We start from the raw sequence: 17,821 nt of genomic DNA, 5'->3' as shown, positions 1-17,821 counted from the left end.
AAAAAAAAAAAAAACTGTATGTAACAAGTTCAAATATTTGTTGTGTAAATACACGATTTCACTTTTCAAAAGATATTTTACTGACTCATGATAGACCCATCAGACACAGAATCATGTCTATTGTCAAGTATGTTTCACACACAAAGAATTTGTCTTCTCTGGTGAAAAATAACTAAAACAGAAGAAGAAAAGGAAAAAACAAAAGAAAAACAAACAACAAAGCAGAAAAACTACACTGACGGGTACTCTAGAGGCTACTCTAGAGGCTGATTTATCAAAAAATAATTGGTGACAGCTTAAAGGCAACAAAGAAATGTCAAGGATATGCTCTTTTCGCTAACTGGTTGTTAAACCCTGAAATACCGATATTGTTATCAACTTCAATAAGCCATGCTGGCTGCAGCTTCCCCAACACCAGCCCTATCCAAAGTCTTCATTTCTGGACCACATTTGGACTTTCCAGTTCAAACATCCAACATTGTGGCAAGCTTGTAGCAGCTAACCCAAACTTAAAACTCTGAAGTCATTTCAGTTTCATCTGCTGCGATGCCCTGCATGTCCTACCACTTGAAAGCCAGATGAAAACTGTCATGAAAGGAAAGCAGAGGAAGGGGAGTCACTGGGACAAGAAGCAGGAAAATTCGATGGAATGAGAGGCAGTGAGCATTTGAAAGAGGTGAGGAGAAGAGTGACAGTTTCTTTAATATCCGGCTTGCGGGCTGTGTTTTCTTACACAGCAGTGTGTGTCTGTGTGTGTGTATTTTCCAGTAGTTGTTAGTCTTCACAGCCTTGGGAATTACCCAGCTGTCAACAGACCATGGCAACATAAAGAGCTGATCGACAGATGAAGAAGCTGTCCAAAGGCCACACCCACTAAGTGTCTAATTATTGAGGACATAAGACTCCTGATATGTTTGTCCATGTACATGTCTTAAATCTATAAGAGTATAATTAGCCTGTTACAAGCCACGTACTGTAAGTAACCACTGACATTAAAAAAAAAAAATATATATATATGTGAATAACATCAGCTCTCCATTCCAGCACAGACGTCTACCTGGAAAACACGGTACCCGGGAAAACCTGTCAGCCAGCGGTGCTGTAGTGAAAACAGTGTTCCCACACCAATAGTTACGTCCAATCTGATTTTAATGGGCCTCACTTTTTTAGCCCTCAGCTCATTTCCTCCTTTCTCTCAGAGCTGTCACTCACCGAGTCAGCAGAGGGAGAGAGAAAGAGAGCATGCTGTGCCAGCTGTCTAGAGTTACATCTGCCCTTATGCTTTTTGGGTCGAACGGCAATAAACCTTTGGAAAGCTCAGAATGGCATGAATCATACAAAAGAACTTGCTAAAAAACACATATATGCACAAGTTCACTTTTTTCACACCCATGCTCCCAAACACACACGCAGAGACACATACAAAACTCTGGGAAAAAAAAGAAAAAAGAAAAAAAAGGTTTGTGTGTGTGTGTGTGTGTGTGTGTCTGTGTGCATGAGCTGACATGCAGGTCAAAGTGATGTCCCATCTCATATCTGTCAGCACCCGGAGTTTATTTACCCGGTTATATTATCATTTGTTGACCTAGTCACATGATCTGAGAGCGGGAGGTGCAGAACCCCAGGCACCCTAGAGAGCCCAGTCAGGCTGTGATGAGAGACACGGGCCTGCGACCTAACACACTCAGTCACACATCCATATGAGCAAAAGCTCTTACACAATGTGACCTCCTTTCTCTCTCAAATCTCCACCCCCCCACCCTTAAATCTTCCCATCATTCCTTTTCCTTTGACTTTTGTCACCCCCTGCTGTCCCTTTTCAACCCCCATTCTTTCTCTTATGCCCATCATCTTTTTATTGTTAACACTACATCAACAAATGACAATATTTTCACGCACCCTGAGTGTCAGCTGCAAAATATAACAACATTTTTACATTGAGGAGAGTACTTGACACTTTACCAAATACACAAAAAATAATTTAATGAACGAATGAATTATAATCAAGAAGTACATATAAGTAGAACTGCTCTTCTTCCGCCTGCCGTCGTCATCCTCCCCCTCCCCCACACCATGTATGAAGAACAATACTGCATTGATATCTGGTGTAAACAGACACACTGAGACTCTCTCAGTAAATTACACACACACACACACACACGCGCCGAAGAAATCAACATTGAGCTAACTGCTGTTTCATCTGCACACACACTTGAACACATACGGATGAGGAGCCTCAAGCACACAAGAAAAAATAAATGTGCAAACATACGTCATGCGTAAAACGCCTCCTCTCAATTAATTGAATTAGCCGTAAAGCTCAGCATCATCTGTTGACACAGACCTCAGCCAAGTTTATCTACTTCCCTGTATGCTTCTCTTCTCTGAACCTGTTCAAGTACTTATCATTTGTTCCCTTTTGCCTCAAGTCCCAGTTTCTGCTTTATTTGTTTTGCATGAAACACAAGAGCCACACCTCAACTCTGCAAGTAGTCTGAATGACAACAGTCAAATTAATGGCAGAAGACAACAGCATACTGCTCGGGGATTGAAATAGGTAAATGCATGTGTTTAATGTTTTGTTCCTCCTTTTTTTTGGGAAACACTGTATTTACAATGTGTCTGAACGGATTTTACATTCTCCTTTCTTCACTTTTATTCCCTCTGAACATAAACACTCATTTTGGACAGGACTCTCTTGAAAAGACTATAATGAAAAAACAAATGAAAGATATGAGAAAGATTAAAAATCCACATGCCTGCATGCATGTGCAGATATTCCACAGCTCAGGGACTCACCTACAAGCAGCATCAAACGGAAAAAACAAAACAAAAACATGCTTACCTGGTATGTTCCAATCCCTATGTGTTTAGGATCAATCTTCACAAGCTCAGCCAGTGGATCTTGGACTCGTCTTCCAATGGACACTGTTAAGACACAGACACACACACACCCATATTAGAGTCAATGTCTCTTGAGAGCCCGTGGTTTATGTTCTTCGTGAACTTGCTATCTGAATCACAATTATTGAATATGCAAATCCATATTATTTATAATTACTGAATATGCAAATTGTCTGCATATTACAGAGCTGGCCTGAGGGCAGGCCAAACCTAATTGTCATTCCTCCAAACCCAATAATAATAATTAAAGCTGGCTTTCAAATACAGTCTTCGCCTCTGTCATTTAGCTTCCTGATAGATGTTGGAGCCATGAACCTTTAAAACCACTAATTTAACCAGACCCGTGCACACTAGCACACACAGCCAAACATAGCACACAAATAAACACACACAGTCTCTATCGACCAAAGTACGGTTGCTTTTAATGATAGTCTGTAAGGCTTCAGCTTGCTGCTGCTCACGAAGCCAAATGTCTTTTCCATGAATATGCTGGCAGGGTCAGTGACAAGGAGAAAAATTACAAACAACCTTACTCACATACACACCATAACACATGACATCACCGTCCCAACACACACACAGGCACACAAAAGAGGGAGAGAATAACACAACCAAATAGCTGTTCACATTCAAGTCCCTGTAAAAATGAAGATAACACCTTACACTGCTATTTCTTTGACATTCTTGTTATCATTCTCAAAGCCACTGACCTATATCTGAGAATGTGCATGCAAATAATCTTTAGTTATCTCCTTTACTTAATGGCTTGAGTTCTATTAAGGAGTAGAGATTGAGCGGAACACATCAAATGTAGGTTTCAATAACAAAGTGTATGATGAATCAAAAATTACAGCACACAGCTCGTCTCCTTCCCTGTCCTTCATGTGCTGGTGCCGACACAGTTTCTTAAGTGAGCATGATTTGTATATGTTGGTCAGTGATGTAGTGTGCCGTATGAGATGCGTCAGTCAGCCTCAGATCTCTGAGGCAGAACGGACAGACAAAGAGAAAGAGAGGGATGGGGTGTAATAGAGGGAGTATGTCTGGAATCAATGGCTCTCCTCTCTTCTCTCTCCTCTGGCTGCGGTGGGAGGCTGCTGCCTGAGATAATATTTAGACAGGGATGGAGTTTCAACCCTGGCCTTGCTCAGTACACCACCAAAACTCCCCAATACTCTTTAAATCTCTTCTGTCTCTGATTCCCTCTCTCTCTGAGAGGAGGAGATTTGTAAACAGAGCCCAGGATAACTCTACAGCACTTTTAGGAGCAAATCACAATACTAGAAAAATGGGAAGCAATGGAGAAAGAAGCAAAAGAGTGAGAGACACAGACACATCACTCAGGAGAATTGGAGGGATGTCACGGTCAGCATCCTGGCAGGATAGGAGCACCGCTGTGATGTGGCTGCACTGATTTTGTTGCGGTGAAAAAAATTAAATCAAAACAGTTTGACTTTCACATTGTAACAGGAATCGAAAGAGCAAGAGTTATCGAGGTACCCTGATCTGTTCTCTTGACTAATTTTTCTTTCTGGTCACTCTCAACTAATCTCTTACTCTGTCTTGAAACGGAGAGGAGTAAGCTGAACACGAAAATGGCCCTCTTGAGAATGTTTGACATATTGTCTATCACCACTAGGTGTCCCTAGATCTCCCAACAATAAACGAAACAGATGGAAGGTGCCTATAACTCACAGTTCCCCACAAACTAGTTTACACACCCATTTGTATAGACGCAGGCAGAAACACACAAAGATAAAGAGACAGACACAAATACTCATCTGTACACAGATCCAACTTTGTAACCACCGTATCCAGACTGAGCACCTCCTCTTTTTATCCAAATGCTGTAAATTTCTAATGGCTTTCATAAGGGGTATAAATATGGCTCTCCATGGCTTTCAGTGCTGCTGACCACAGGAAACAGTTGAGGAATAATCCAGCCACGCTTGATTCATGGCTTTTATAGAGGAAGTCTGTTGGAAACATTTGTTCTTGAAACTTGAGTGTGATTCTCTTTTATTCTGCTGTGTTTTCATTGATGTAGTATGTGGAGAGGAGAGTAGGAGACACATAAGAGAACCTAATAGCAAAGCCAGAAATTCCCTGATAATGTGACAATATCGTATGTTGCTGGCAGGAAAAAAAAAGCGAAAAGAAAAAATCTGTGAGCGCATTTTTTTCGATGTATATGGCGGCTTACATTATAGGTTAAATTGTAATGTGTTAGTGTGTGACAAACAGAAATTAAGTTGTGGTTTTCAACTATTATATGTAGCTAGCATATTCATTTACTTTAACAGGGGATGATATCCAGAACTGAAAAATATATAAAACAACTTGGTGTACCTACTGTGGTGCAAGAGAAAGTCATTATTATGCTGAAACAACTAGTTAAGTGATCAGTCAATTGACTAAACAGTTTTTTTGATTGCTGGTGGGACAAATTGATCAATTTGAACAGGTCATCCTGTGGTGGGTATCCTTTGTTATTTTCTGACATCTTATTGATAAAACAATGAATTGTGAAAATAACAGTTAGCTGCGGCTCAAAACACCATGTCTTTGACAACACCAGTAACTTCGCCATAGACAAGTTCTCATCAAAAGCATGGCCAAGAACAACAACAACAATAATAATAATAATGGCTATCATACCTGCACTCCTAAGATTGGGGTCCAAGTCTGGCATCTCTTTGACCGCTTCAGGACTCACACTGTAAATGGATGCTCCTGCCTCATTGGTTATACTGGGGAAAGGAGGAAAGGGAAAAAAAATGTTAATGAGAGAAAGAGAAAAAGGGACAGATGACGGAAGAGCTATACAAAAAACAGGAAATAAGAGGCAGGTCGGCCAGTAGAAGAGAGGGAGAAAGAGATGGGTGCAATGGAAAGAAGGAAAAAGAGATAGAGCAGTCATCACAGCCTGAAAGACATAATGGTAGGGCTGTTAACTGCTTTGCACCTTAACGCAACTGACACTTTCTCACACTTATTCCTCATTTGATCCTTTCAGGGTCAAATCTTGACCATCATTACTGACATTATGGTCATTATCACTGGTAATCCTGCCTTAAAATTAGAGGCAAATTACAATCTTTACAGCAAATTATGATCTTTCAAATGCCTGTAGGAGTTCTTATTCAACTGACAGCAGGTGAAAAGTACCACATACAGTACATTCTGACTGCATGTATGAGCCACTGACTGAATATCCACTGAGGGAGATAATTTTGCCCATTTAAAGTATGACGCACAGTTTAGTTAAGTATAGATTCACAATAATCTGAGCACCTTTTCACATTGAAATGACTGACACTTTAATAATAGACAATATGACACATTTGTATTTGATAAAGCCCAGGAAACTGAGTCAGCAAAACTCTGCAGAGAGCTTCCCATTTATTTGACACTACTGCCATCTAGAGGTTACTGGGCTGTACTACTACTTGCCAGTATCCAAAGAACGTTAAGAGTTATGACTGAGATTTAGCTGTGGATCCTTTTTCTTTAATAATTCTCAGAAATCAAGATGATGTGCTTTTGTTCATTCCTCTGTAGGCCTGACAACAAAATAGACCAACAAAATTCCAAATTATTTTTTCTGAAATTACCAATATCCCAGATTGCTCCAAACTTCAACTTTAGATTGGCAGCCCACAGCTTAAGCTAATCACTGAAATATACCAAGTATGTTTCAAATCGCCAGGTCTGCCTCCACAATGAGATGATACCAGCATCTGTCACAAACACATAAACGAAGCCCCACATTTTATGAACAATTAAAAAAATCATAAACAAAAATCAGTGACACATTTACGTGAAAAGAGAAATTTCCGTTTGAGGCTGACAAGCCAGCCTTTCATTCTCAACAAATATTTTTATATTGCTTAGTTTAGGTAATTATAGTGCCATATAATTTACTTATTTAGATATAATTTCGATATATTAGATTCTTCTTATTCTTTAAAAATAGACAGTAATTATTCCTTACTGCAATCATACTTCAAAATCACCACCCAGTAAATCAACTTTCATTCATTTAACTTGTACACAGAAACATGATACCATTTTTTCATGTTAATGCATTCAGTCTAAAGTTGGCCACATATCCATCACCACAGAGACAAGATGGTGGGACAACAAAGCCATTGATACTTGTGTTAATGCTACCGACAAACAACTAAAGCAGTCATGTTGTTTAGTCATTCTATTCTCTTGGATGGATGGAGAGAAAGAGAGAGGGAGGACTGGAGGAAGAAAGGGGCTTTTTCCTCAGGGCTGACTAATATGACGAGGAGGTCAGCACCTCCCCAATGTCCACAACTCAGAATGAGGCCTTCTTCTGTGACGCACGCACACACACACACACACACACACACTACCCCAGAGGCCTGGACCTTGCCACAACAACCTTGCCAATTACAAGTATCTTGTTAATGAGGAGTGGCAGAGGCCTTCTGATGAGAATCACATTTAAATTAACTTGTCCTCCCTCCCTCTCTATTCATCGCTCCCTCCGCCTCACTGTTCTTTTTGTCAGCTCTCTGTCCATCGTGCTGACAGCTGACATATCGCCATGGTGACACTACTAACGAGCACAGACACATGACCTTCAAGGGGGTCAAAGCAGAGCTGGTCATTAACATGACACACTGTCCCATACGCATACATGTGTATATACACACACACACACACACACACACACAATAATTTATGCTGACTAAGACACAGAAGAGAACACAAAACAATGAAGATAAAAAACACAAATAACAGTTATACCTGAATTTAATTCATCACTCTCTCTTCAAACAGATTATGAAAGTATGAAGATAGAGCGGGCTTTGAATCATACTACTTGGAAAGAAAACACAAAATGTGCAACTAACTTTCCAATGCAACCCCATTCGGAGACAGCAGGACAATGGAGGTCAAGTACAGCGGCAGCACCTTGTGTTACCTTTTGTTTGAGAAAGAGAGAAAGAACGACAAAGAGAGAGGAAAGAAGAGATGAGGCAGACAAAAGCTAAAAGAAAAAAGTGAAAAGATATCATAAAGAACACACAGAAAAATAGAACACAAGAGGAGGGAAAAGAAAAGGGAGGCCACCAGCCCCTATCATGTCTAACTTAATTAAGGCTGCTGCTGGGGCAGCTGGGTAATAGCACTGTCATGGATACAGCTCTGAGCCCTCATCGACACAGAGTCCATGGCTGTCGCCTTAGTGAGGGCATCATCCTGGCAGCCAGCAGAAGGTTGTCTCCTCTCTGGCCTAAGTGGAAGGATGGTCGAAGCGTGGACACACACACACACACACAGAAACACAAAGTCAATGGTTGCCTCTTGGTGTAAAGTGATGACTTGGTAGCCCTGTAGGGTTATCACTTATTCGCACTCTCAATTGTGTATATACACACACACCCACACCCACACACACACACACACACACACACACAACAGAGGCCTGTCTTTTGCCCTGTCCCATCCTGGGGCAAAGTCAGTCAAACTGGCTCCCCTATCTGTTCCTCTACTGCTCGTCTTTGAGACACACCCTTCAGCCTGACACAAACACACACACATCATGAATGGTCGCCTGCTGCCCCTCAAGAAACTTAACATTGGAGGAGATGGATACACACTTTGATACCTCATTACAGCCTTCTGGCTCACAGAGCTCTAATCTAAATTAAAAACAGCTCATCAGATCAGTCAGAAAAGACAAGGGGCAATAATATCACCAACTAATATGATACACAGGACAAAAAGTTGGAGGGAGAAGGAGGGGGGGCAAAATGAATGAGCAGAGAAATTGGCTAAATTAATTTTTTTTTTAAACACTAAATGACTAGGTTAAAGATATACAAAGGTATATATCTTAATATGCCAATGGAACTACAGTGAAATGAAATGCTTGAAAAGTTTTTCTCCATGTGTACGAAATTGCATACATGTGACTTTTTCACACGTGTAAGCAACACCAGAACCCCAAATTGTAGACTGAAAAAGAAGAATGCAAGATTTATGTTTGGATTGAAGAAACTGCAGTATTCTAGGCCCATGCACACAGACAAGTGAAAATGTGGCCCGAGAAGAGTCTTTAGAGAATCCAAAATATTCAGGTTGTCATATGGATCCGATGAACCACAACTTTGTAGATTCAAACTTGATTTTGATCTTAATTCAAAGCTCGAACAACAGTCCATAAAATCATAGCTCATTTAATTGACAGAAAATATTTTTTCCTTTGGATCATATATTCTCAAACACAGTGCTGGGGTCACAGTTCTGCATGAAAGTTGCTGACATTCACAAATGAGGTGCTAGTAGAATATTGCAGTTATTGTGAAAAAGCTATATAACATAATATTTATATAGATTTGGACTCTATAACATTAGTAACTTCCACCATACAGCTGAATTACTAATATAATGATATTGGGGGAAAAAAAACAACAAGAAAACTAGTGTGAGATGTCTAAACTGAACCACAATTTCCATTTGATGCAAAGTCCCTAATAGGTGGGGTGATTTGATCAGGTAAAAATGCTGTCTATGGTATAAGTAGTCTGCAGTAGCATGAAAGTATTGAGGGGCTTGCAAGTTTAAGTGCAGAATTCAAGGTGGCTATTCAGACAGACTGCTGTAGTGTCATGTTCCTTTGTGCATAACTCTGTTTGTTTTCAAGTTACTTGGATTGGCCTCATTTGGGTACCTTAGAACAAGCTGTGATGTCACATATTACCAGCCAAAAATATAGTGACACACACACACACACACACAAAGTTTCTCTGTCCCGGCTGTTCAAACAGCTTGGGTCCATTGTTCAGTCAGCCGCAAAGCTTGACCTCAGGGAGACAAATTGAGGGACGCACCATCTTTCTGTCTCACGCACACACACGTCGGGTCTGAAGACGATGACATTTTTCACAGAGAAAAGCGTCCAAATGGCAGGTGTCAGGGGCCGTCAGTCTCCAGCGAGGCGCTAGAAGGCAGGCACACGCACACACACAAACTCCAACTGCCAGTGTGAGGCACGTCTGAAAAGAGCAAAGCCTCACAGACACTCATGTCAATCTGGTAGCAGGGAAGGCCTGCACTTGTGTCATGCACAACCGCATACACACCAGCATGCACGCTCACACGCACACAAACCCCAAATCACAAGTACACACATGGCATGTCACACAGACTCATCACACGTTTGTCACACACACACACACACAGGACCATCGCAGGGAACACTGGCACCCTAGGGGAGGATGGCATGGAGGGTGGGTGGAAGGAGAGGAAGAAGGAGAAGGGACAGAGGCTGACCACCAGTGAGGCGTGGTGGAGGGGGAGAGGGGGCTGTGGGTGATACAGACGAGGCTGGCAGATATTCACTGTGCACCACCTGCGAATGCCGGAGGTTTTCAGCCTGACACCACTTCCATACACATGACGAGTTACACACACACACGCACAAAGATATCTTTTTCAACAAGCAATGCTAAGCTGGGGTACCAACTGCAAATTTCTCATTTGTGATACTGCGATTTATGAAGAAAAACTGACTTAACCTTTTAATTTTAATTGTCTGTCTCAAAGCTGTTTGTACTGGTTATGTAATGTTAGTAATAAACGATCTATATATGTATAAATTCTAGAGGGATGGAAGGAAGGGTCAAAAGCAGAAAAAGGAAGGAGCAAAATAACAGCACATTAAAAAAGCAATTTAAAAAGCAATAAAGGAAAATAAAGGAGAAGAACACAGATGTAATATCAGTTTCATGACTTTTAAAGTAAACACTGTCACTTATGGTGAATGTGAGGAAGGAGAAGCACATATCAGAAATGGGAAAAGAGGAGATTTCACAGGTTCCTGAAAGCATCAATTTGAAGCAGAAGTACACTACAGCGCTTTCTACCTTTTCTACATCGCTCCCTCTCTTATCAGTTAACCAGTTAGTCACCCTGTGTAACCCTCAGTCTATAACCTAAATCCAATTCCATGAAATTACAATCATCTTAAGAGAAGTCCAAACCCTCACGTATCACTCTTGTTCTTCACTTCCCACCCTTCATTTTTAGTCTCAACATCGAAAGTAATGTGGTTCTGTGGTAGAGACACTCACAATTATGAATAAAAGGGCTCTGAGTGTGCTCATGCTTCAATCTCCAATTGTAACCTTCCACCCAGCACTCTCTTCACCTGTCTATCGATTTAGTATTACTTCAGATGTACACTTTGAGACTTTGCGATTGAAAAAGTGGTCTAACAGAGCCTCGAGAGGACTATAAACACCAACTCATCTGTTTTAGTAGCACTTTTTTCAAATCAACAATGATTAAATATATCACTATGTTGATATAGTAGCATACTAAATTGCGGTGGTTATCTATGACTTGTGTGACTTATCTTTTTGAGGGGGCTATATTTTTACTTTTATCTGCCATTATAATTTTCTTTTCCTAAATCTTTATACACACTAAACACTTCCAATATTTTTCTGCCTTGCTCTTTTTAAGTCTAAGATGCAAGCTTTTCCTGGACCCAATGGTTCATTTTCCTTCTTCTGAAATGAAGATGCACCCCACAGCCAGGCTGAGGCCTTTCCATGCCTCTAAATCCATCTGTCCCCCTGCTTCTCTTTCCCTAACAACCTTCGAACCCTTCCGTGAGGCCGGAGTGCCTGGATCTCACTCAGTCATTGCTGGTCCTGCCACTGTATGTTCATCACTCACTCAGTCTGGCCCTGGGAGCATGCCTGGACACAGGACATGACAGGAGATACACACACCCGCACCCAGACACAGTCATAAATACAGTCTACACCACTGTCCTCCAGGTCCATCAGCTAGCCAGTAATAATGATCTCATCCCACCAGGAGTGAGCTGGAGGGTGAGACGGTCAAGGACTTATTGTAAGAAACGACTACGTGTCAGGTTTGGCTATTTGAGTACGTTTCCTGCTACAACTGCTTGTACTGCTCTCGGACAACTTCAAGTATGAACCAGTCAAGGAGAGAATGAGGACTATTAGTAAAGAAAGAGATGACCTGCTACTTTTATCAGCTACAGAGAGCAACACCAGGCAAAGACACAGGAACTCTGACGGGCAAGTGTTTGTGCGTTCATGAGACAAAGACAAAAGTGGGTCAGTCATCTCATTGCGTTCATGAGTGGTCAAGATAAAAATACAGTTTGTATGACTTGGGAAAGATTAACGATCATGTGACGTCAGTCCATTCCAGGAATGTTATCTGGAACATGATTTGTGAAGATGGTAGTAAAGGGTAGCTGAGGATAGGTTGATCTCCGTGTGCTGTTGCACAGTGCTTCAACATCTCTCGGGTCGGTACTGCACACTCTTATGAGATTTGACAAAGCCTGTTTGCTCTACTAGTCACAGCTAAAGCACAATGACAAGGACATCCTGCACTGTCCTATCAAGGAGCCAGGGAGAAAAACAAACACATAATAATCTGAACACGTTTTTGCATATGCTTAACACACAGAGAACCACATACACACAGGTTTAAGCTACCTACAACCTAGAAAATAATTTGCTCAAGTCAAAACTGAGGAGTTTGTTTTCAAAGCTGTCACAAAATGACATCCAGCAGGAGGTCTTTAAATTATTGGGACACAGCTGTATGACAAATAATCTAATGTGTGTTCAGTGGGGGCCATCACAGGCACAGGCAATCCTTGTCAGCTAAATAATACCTCATGCTGCACAATGTCCGGCAGGATGCTGCTCATTCATAGAGGTTTTGTTCAAACTTAATCAGGGAAGGTTACTTTGTTTTAAATTTAATGGGGGATGAAAAGTTGAATCTGGTGATTTATTCCTCACTTAGCAAAGATAACAGTGAAGGGATATAAAGGACAGGAACATCCTGATAGGCTGGTAGCGCATGCACCAGGAAACTGGAATAAATAATCAAAACGCATGGTCCATTTACTAGCTTCTTTTAAGATTTCAACAGAATCTCATCAATTTTAATAATCAAGTAATTGTGTAATGTCTGTGGGTTCAAACTTGAGGATTTATTACTTTTCTTAAAGAGAATTAGAGTTAATGATTTATTGAAAGAAAATACATTGTTAGTTGCAGCCTTAGTGTGAACACCTACATTGTATGTAGGCATGGCCAGAGACTTGAATAAATTATTCAACGATAAAATCACACCTATTGCTCCACCCAAACGACACTGCCTAAACGTACGCAGAAAGATACGCAAATATGTGCCCTTGCTTTGGTCTATCGGGAAGGCCACGATACAAAATGTGGAAGCGGTGACTCAGTGAGAGCGATGAGTCTACTCGAACTGAAGACTGAGGCACTGAACACTGCACACACACAAACACACAGAAAAAAATACAAGTAAGGATGTCCCGCAGGCTGCCATTTCTGGCTGTCATTCCAGCTGAGCACTGAGGCAGAAGGACAGAGAGAGAGAAAGGCGGGTGGACAAGAAAGGGTGGAGAAGGGTGGGGGTGGTGGCACAATGAAGGCTCACAGGGAGACAGGAAGCAGATGGTGCAAATGAGACTGAGGTCTTTAATGAACTACTGCACTGTCGAGGCAGAGAGTAGAGTAGGAGAGAGGAAAAGAGAGGTACAGTGATTATGCCAAAAAACAAAAATGCATACACACACACACACACACACACACATATATATACATATATATAAATGTTTGGTCAACTAACACGATGAACGAAAAGCTAATACAATATATGATCTTAATGGCATCGAATTATACATATATAGACAGCTTTGCAGCTGCAACAGCTTCCATGGGATTTTGGAGTGTTTCTGTGGGAATTTTTGCCCATTCATGCAGCAGAGCATTTGTGAAGTCGGGCACTGATTATGGACCTAAAGGCCTAGCTCGCAATCTCCGTTCCAGGTCATCCCAAAGGTGTTGGATGGGGTTGAGGTCAGGACTCTGTGTGGACCAGTCAAGTTCTTCCACACCAAACTCATCCAACCATGTCTTTATGGAGCTTTGCTTTGTGCACTGGGGCACAGTCATGCTGGAATAGAAAAGGACCTTCAACAAACTGTTGCCAGAAAGTTGGAAGTACAGCATTGTCAAAAATGTCTTGGTATGCTGAAGCATTTAGATTTCGCTTCACTGGAAGTAACAGGCTGGGCCCAACATCTCAAAAACTGCCTCACACCACACCTGAATTCAAATATAAAAAGGTGAGAAGCAACTACTTTTGTCTATATAGTATATCTCTTGCTTAATCTCCATTTTAGAGTGGATGTGGAATAGTTTGTCTGTGTAAAGCCGACATATGTGCTGGTGGTTTTTCTCCACCATCACTGACCACAGCCTCTAGCATAGCACAGGCTGCCTGGAAGACTTTCTACACCTGTCGTTTAAAAACAGTCTGAACCTACGTGAGTATAAAGGTCAGCCAACAAACATTCATACATATAGAAATACACAAAGTCACAAAGTATACCAGAAACTGGGTCAATTAATTATACTGGGGACATTCGCAGCAAGCACTATGACCCCTTGCTGTTCCTGATGCTACATAGCTATTCTCTGTCATTGCCATCATCCTTTTGCTGTGATAATGAGGTTTCCCTAATGGCAGGTCAGGGTCAGCTGTGGGTCAGTCAGCAGGGAGTAAGACCCTCATAGTCTGCAACAACCATCACTTCTTGAGGCCAGTCAGATTTGAGCCATCAAGAACATATGAACCAACAAGAAAGGTGTACAGATACCACATCAATTTGATTTATGAAGGCAAGACAACCGAATCATGTATACCAAGAGATACGAGTTGTACTTGCATTTTAGTTTCTCTGATGACCTGTTGAAAGACCTCAATATCAATGTATAATCACACTGAAAATCTTTTTTTATGGTATAAATTAATATAATGTGATTTGTAATTTTATTGCCTTACAGTGGAGCTGATCTTCTAGTTGTGCTTTAAAAAAAAAACCAAAAAAAAAAAACAAAAGGTTATCCCCACCAAAGTACCACATATATTCCACAGTGCATGTAATACTACCTGTAAAACATTTATTTGATCAAGCTTCTATGACAGAAATGAGTGAGGAGGACAAATGACAAGAACAAAGACAAGAAAGGAGGAAGAGAGCAGAGAGGAAAGATGTTTACCCTTTAATTCAGACGACCAAAGTGAGGTATAAGACCAGATGACTCCAGGGTGATATCATCTAAATTACAATAACCATCCTTCTATGGCCAAGGTCAAAATAACATCTCTATGCTCCTTCAAAGATCATGCACTTTAAAAAAACCTTTATTGCACAAACCATATTTAGGCAAAGGCAGACCATTCACACATGTGTTATGTACTTCAAAAATGTAGTTAAATCATATCAGGTGATTTAGGACATTCAGCCAGAACCACATCAAACAGAAGTCGAACATTTTTACGTGCTGCTAAAAGCACAAACACCATTAGCACCGGTAAGAAAAAAAAATGAACATGAGAGACATTATATCAAGATGTGAATTTCTGCTGCTCTGGGGGAGTTCAAGTCTGCTCAGAAAGAAAAAATGTAAAATGAAAAATGTCTGTCATGAAAATAATCAAGTGGAAGTTAACTTAATAAACTCCCCACTTTGACCATTTCTGTTCTTGCAAATAGACAGAAAATGGAACATTAAAGACGTGGGCTATTACACCAAAGATATGACCTCTGAAGTGAGCATGAACTCGAAGATACCAAAAAAACTCTGACACGCAGACACACACACACACATCAACGCACAGCTCCGAATCATTCTAGGCTGTGGTCCCAAAGCTAACCTCAAGTCAACAAACACACATGGAACTCAGCAGAAAGAGAAAGAGACAGAGCAAGGAGAGGCCAGTGGTTATTATCTTTGGACTGAGGTTCTGTGCCTTTGTGTTCTGAAGTGTGGACTGGACCTGGTTATAGACACAACGTGGACCGCAAAACGTCTCTTTAATTGGGCTGAAGTGAAACAAACTCCAGATGGCTTTAATAGACAATATTGGCTTGAGGGACACATTCCAATTTGTCTTTCTCTCCATCTGTGTCCTGCTCTCTAGCTCCCACACATTTTCCTCCTGTCCTTTCTTTCACACTGCTGCCCCCTTTTATTAAGCAACTCTTTCCTCTCTACACACTTAACTTTGTCTATTTCAACACAGAGACCTCAATTCTCATACATCGCTATCATTCCTGACCTCACTGACACCCCCCTTCATCCCACGGTCTCCTCCACCCTTACATACCTCTCTCCAACTCGTCTATTAAGGCAGAGTGAAGCTTGGCGATGAATGTTTCCAAATGACACTGGAGAATATTCACTGAGCATTTATTCTAAAAGGTTAGGAATATTTAAAAGTCTCGAAAGATAGTTGAGGAGGGGGAAATATGAAATGCAGATTCTTTTACTTAAAAATGTAAAACGTTCTGTGAAATATTAATTAACATATCACAATATCAAATTATGCAATGAAGATCAGTACTCTGAACAGTAAAGCTCATCCACCCATCTACTTTCAATACACACTTTTTTATTTACTTATTTTTTTAACCAGAGTCACAGCTAACTGGGTCCTGTTCTAGCACGCACACTGGATGAAAGACCTTACCAGTAAGACACGTCCAGGGGGTGAAAATAGCGCTTGGAGATGAGGTCAGCGAAAAAGGACTCAGTCTCCCGACATGCTGTCCCGTTGCCAATGACAACCCTGGTGCAGCTAGTACCAACATGAGGAAGGACAATCAGGATTTCACACTTCACATCCCTTCACACATAATAACTTTTTTTTGCAAACAGAACACAAACATCATCAATTAATGCAACATTTTCTGACAATGTAGTGCCACAAATTGCACTCTTTGCAGAAAACGTGTTATATCATGATATGTATCATTATGGGTCATTATTTACTCACCCACATCAAGATATGAGACTGTGGTCATATCACACAGCCCTACACTGTATCCAACTAAACTAAAACAGTATCCTTTAACACCAATGACACAAGCAGCAGTACCTGTGTTTGATCATGAGGTGGCGTAGTTTGTCTGCTTCTCTTTTCTGGCCTGAACTGTGCAGGTACACAACATCAGCATGTAGAATCTGACCTAAGAGCAGAGAGATGAGGACAAAAAGAGGGCCAGGGAAAACAACAGGATGCTGAACAGTAGTATGTGTTATGTATTAATATTACAATAACAAAAGAAGGCTCAACAGAATAAATGATAAACTCTCAGCTTATGTCTCTCCACAGTATGCTGACTAAGGAGGCTGCAATGCAAAACACAACAGCACACTCACACTTATGCATACAAATGTTCCATCCACCAGGGTCATGCCAAGTGGTATCTAGTCTTTGACATACACACACACACCTTAATGTTAAAATGGTGCTGCCTGGCTACATAGAATCTTCTAAGAAAAAATATCTGGCTTGAAGACTTTTAGTGGAACTCAGCAGAACAGGATAAACCAGAGTTTGTTGTCAACATGCATCAACAAGTTCAGGTCTAGTCTTGCACGATTTACATAATATTCTGGTGCAAAAATTTGCCTTCATTTTTTTTTTAGCATAGATCATGCAAGTAATTTTTAAGTCAACGTAGGAGCTAGGTGATATAACCCAGATGTGTCCATCAAAGGAAAATACCGACACACCAGTCAAGTCAAGCACTCTGTGGTCACTTACTAGTGGGGGAGAGAACTGCCAGCTTACAGCCATGTTTAAAGCCAGGGTCCACCCCCATAATGACACAGCCCCTGACTGGACAAACCAACAGGCGCTGCCGAAGGTTCCGCACAAACATGGCGATCGACTCTTTTTCTGCTGCACTTGTCAGTTTGGTCCTTATAAGAGGGCATATAACGAAGAGACAGAGGATTAGGGGTGGGGAGAGAAGGAAAGATGAAGAGAAATT

At 41.0% G+C, this 17,821-nt stretch overlaps 1 protein-coding gene across 1 annotated transcript in view; it reads right to left on the bottom strand.

Moving 5' to 3' along the window:
• The window catches only part of srbd1 (S1 RNA binding domain 1), a 44,528-nt gene that overhangs the window by 16,686 nt on the left and 10,021 nt on the right, over positions 1–17,821 (bottom strand). Inside the window, exons 12-16 of the mRNA XM_046402121.1 lie at positions 17,593–17,750; positions 16,921–17,011; positions 16,513–16,620; positions 5,563–5,654; positions 2,846–2,928 (exon numbers count right to left, since the gene is read on the bottom strand). Of these exons, the coding sequence (XP_046258077.1) occupies positions 2,846–2,928; positions 5,563–5,654; positions 16,513–16,620; positions 16,921–17,011; positions 17,593–17,750 (532 nt within the window). The remainder of the gene's footprint in view (positions 1–2,845; positions 2,929–5,562; positions 5,655–16,512; positions 16,621–16,920; positions 17,012–17,592; positions 17,751–17,821) is intronic.

Source organism: Scatophagus argus, chromosome 10, assembly GCF_020382885.2.
Source record: "Scatophagus argus isolate fScaArg1 chromosome 10, fScaArg1.pri, whole genome shotgun sequence".
Taxonomy (NCBI): Eukaryota; Metazoa; Chordata; class Actinopteri; family Scatophagidae; genus Scatophagus; species Scatophagus argus.
This window is presented reverse-complemented; position numbering and strand designations above follow the sequence as displayed.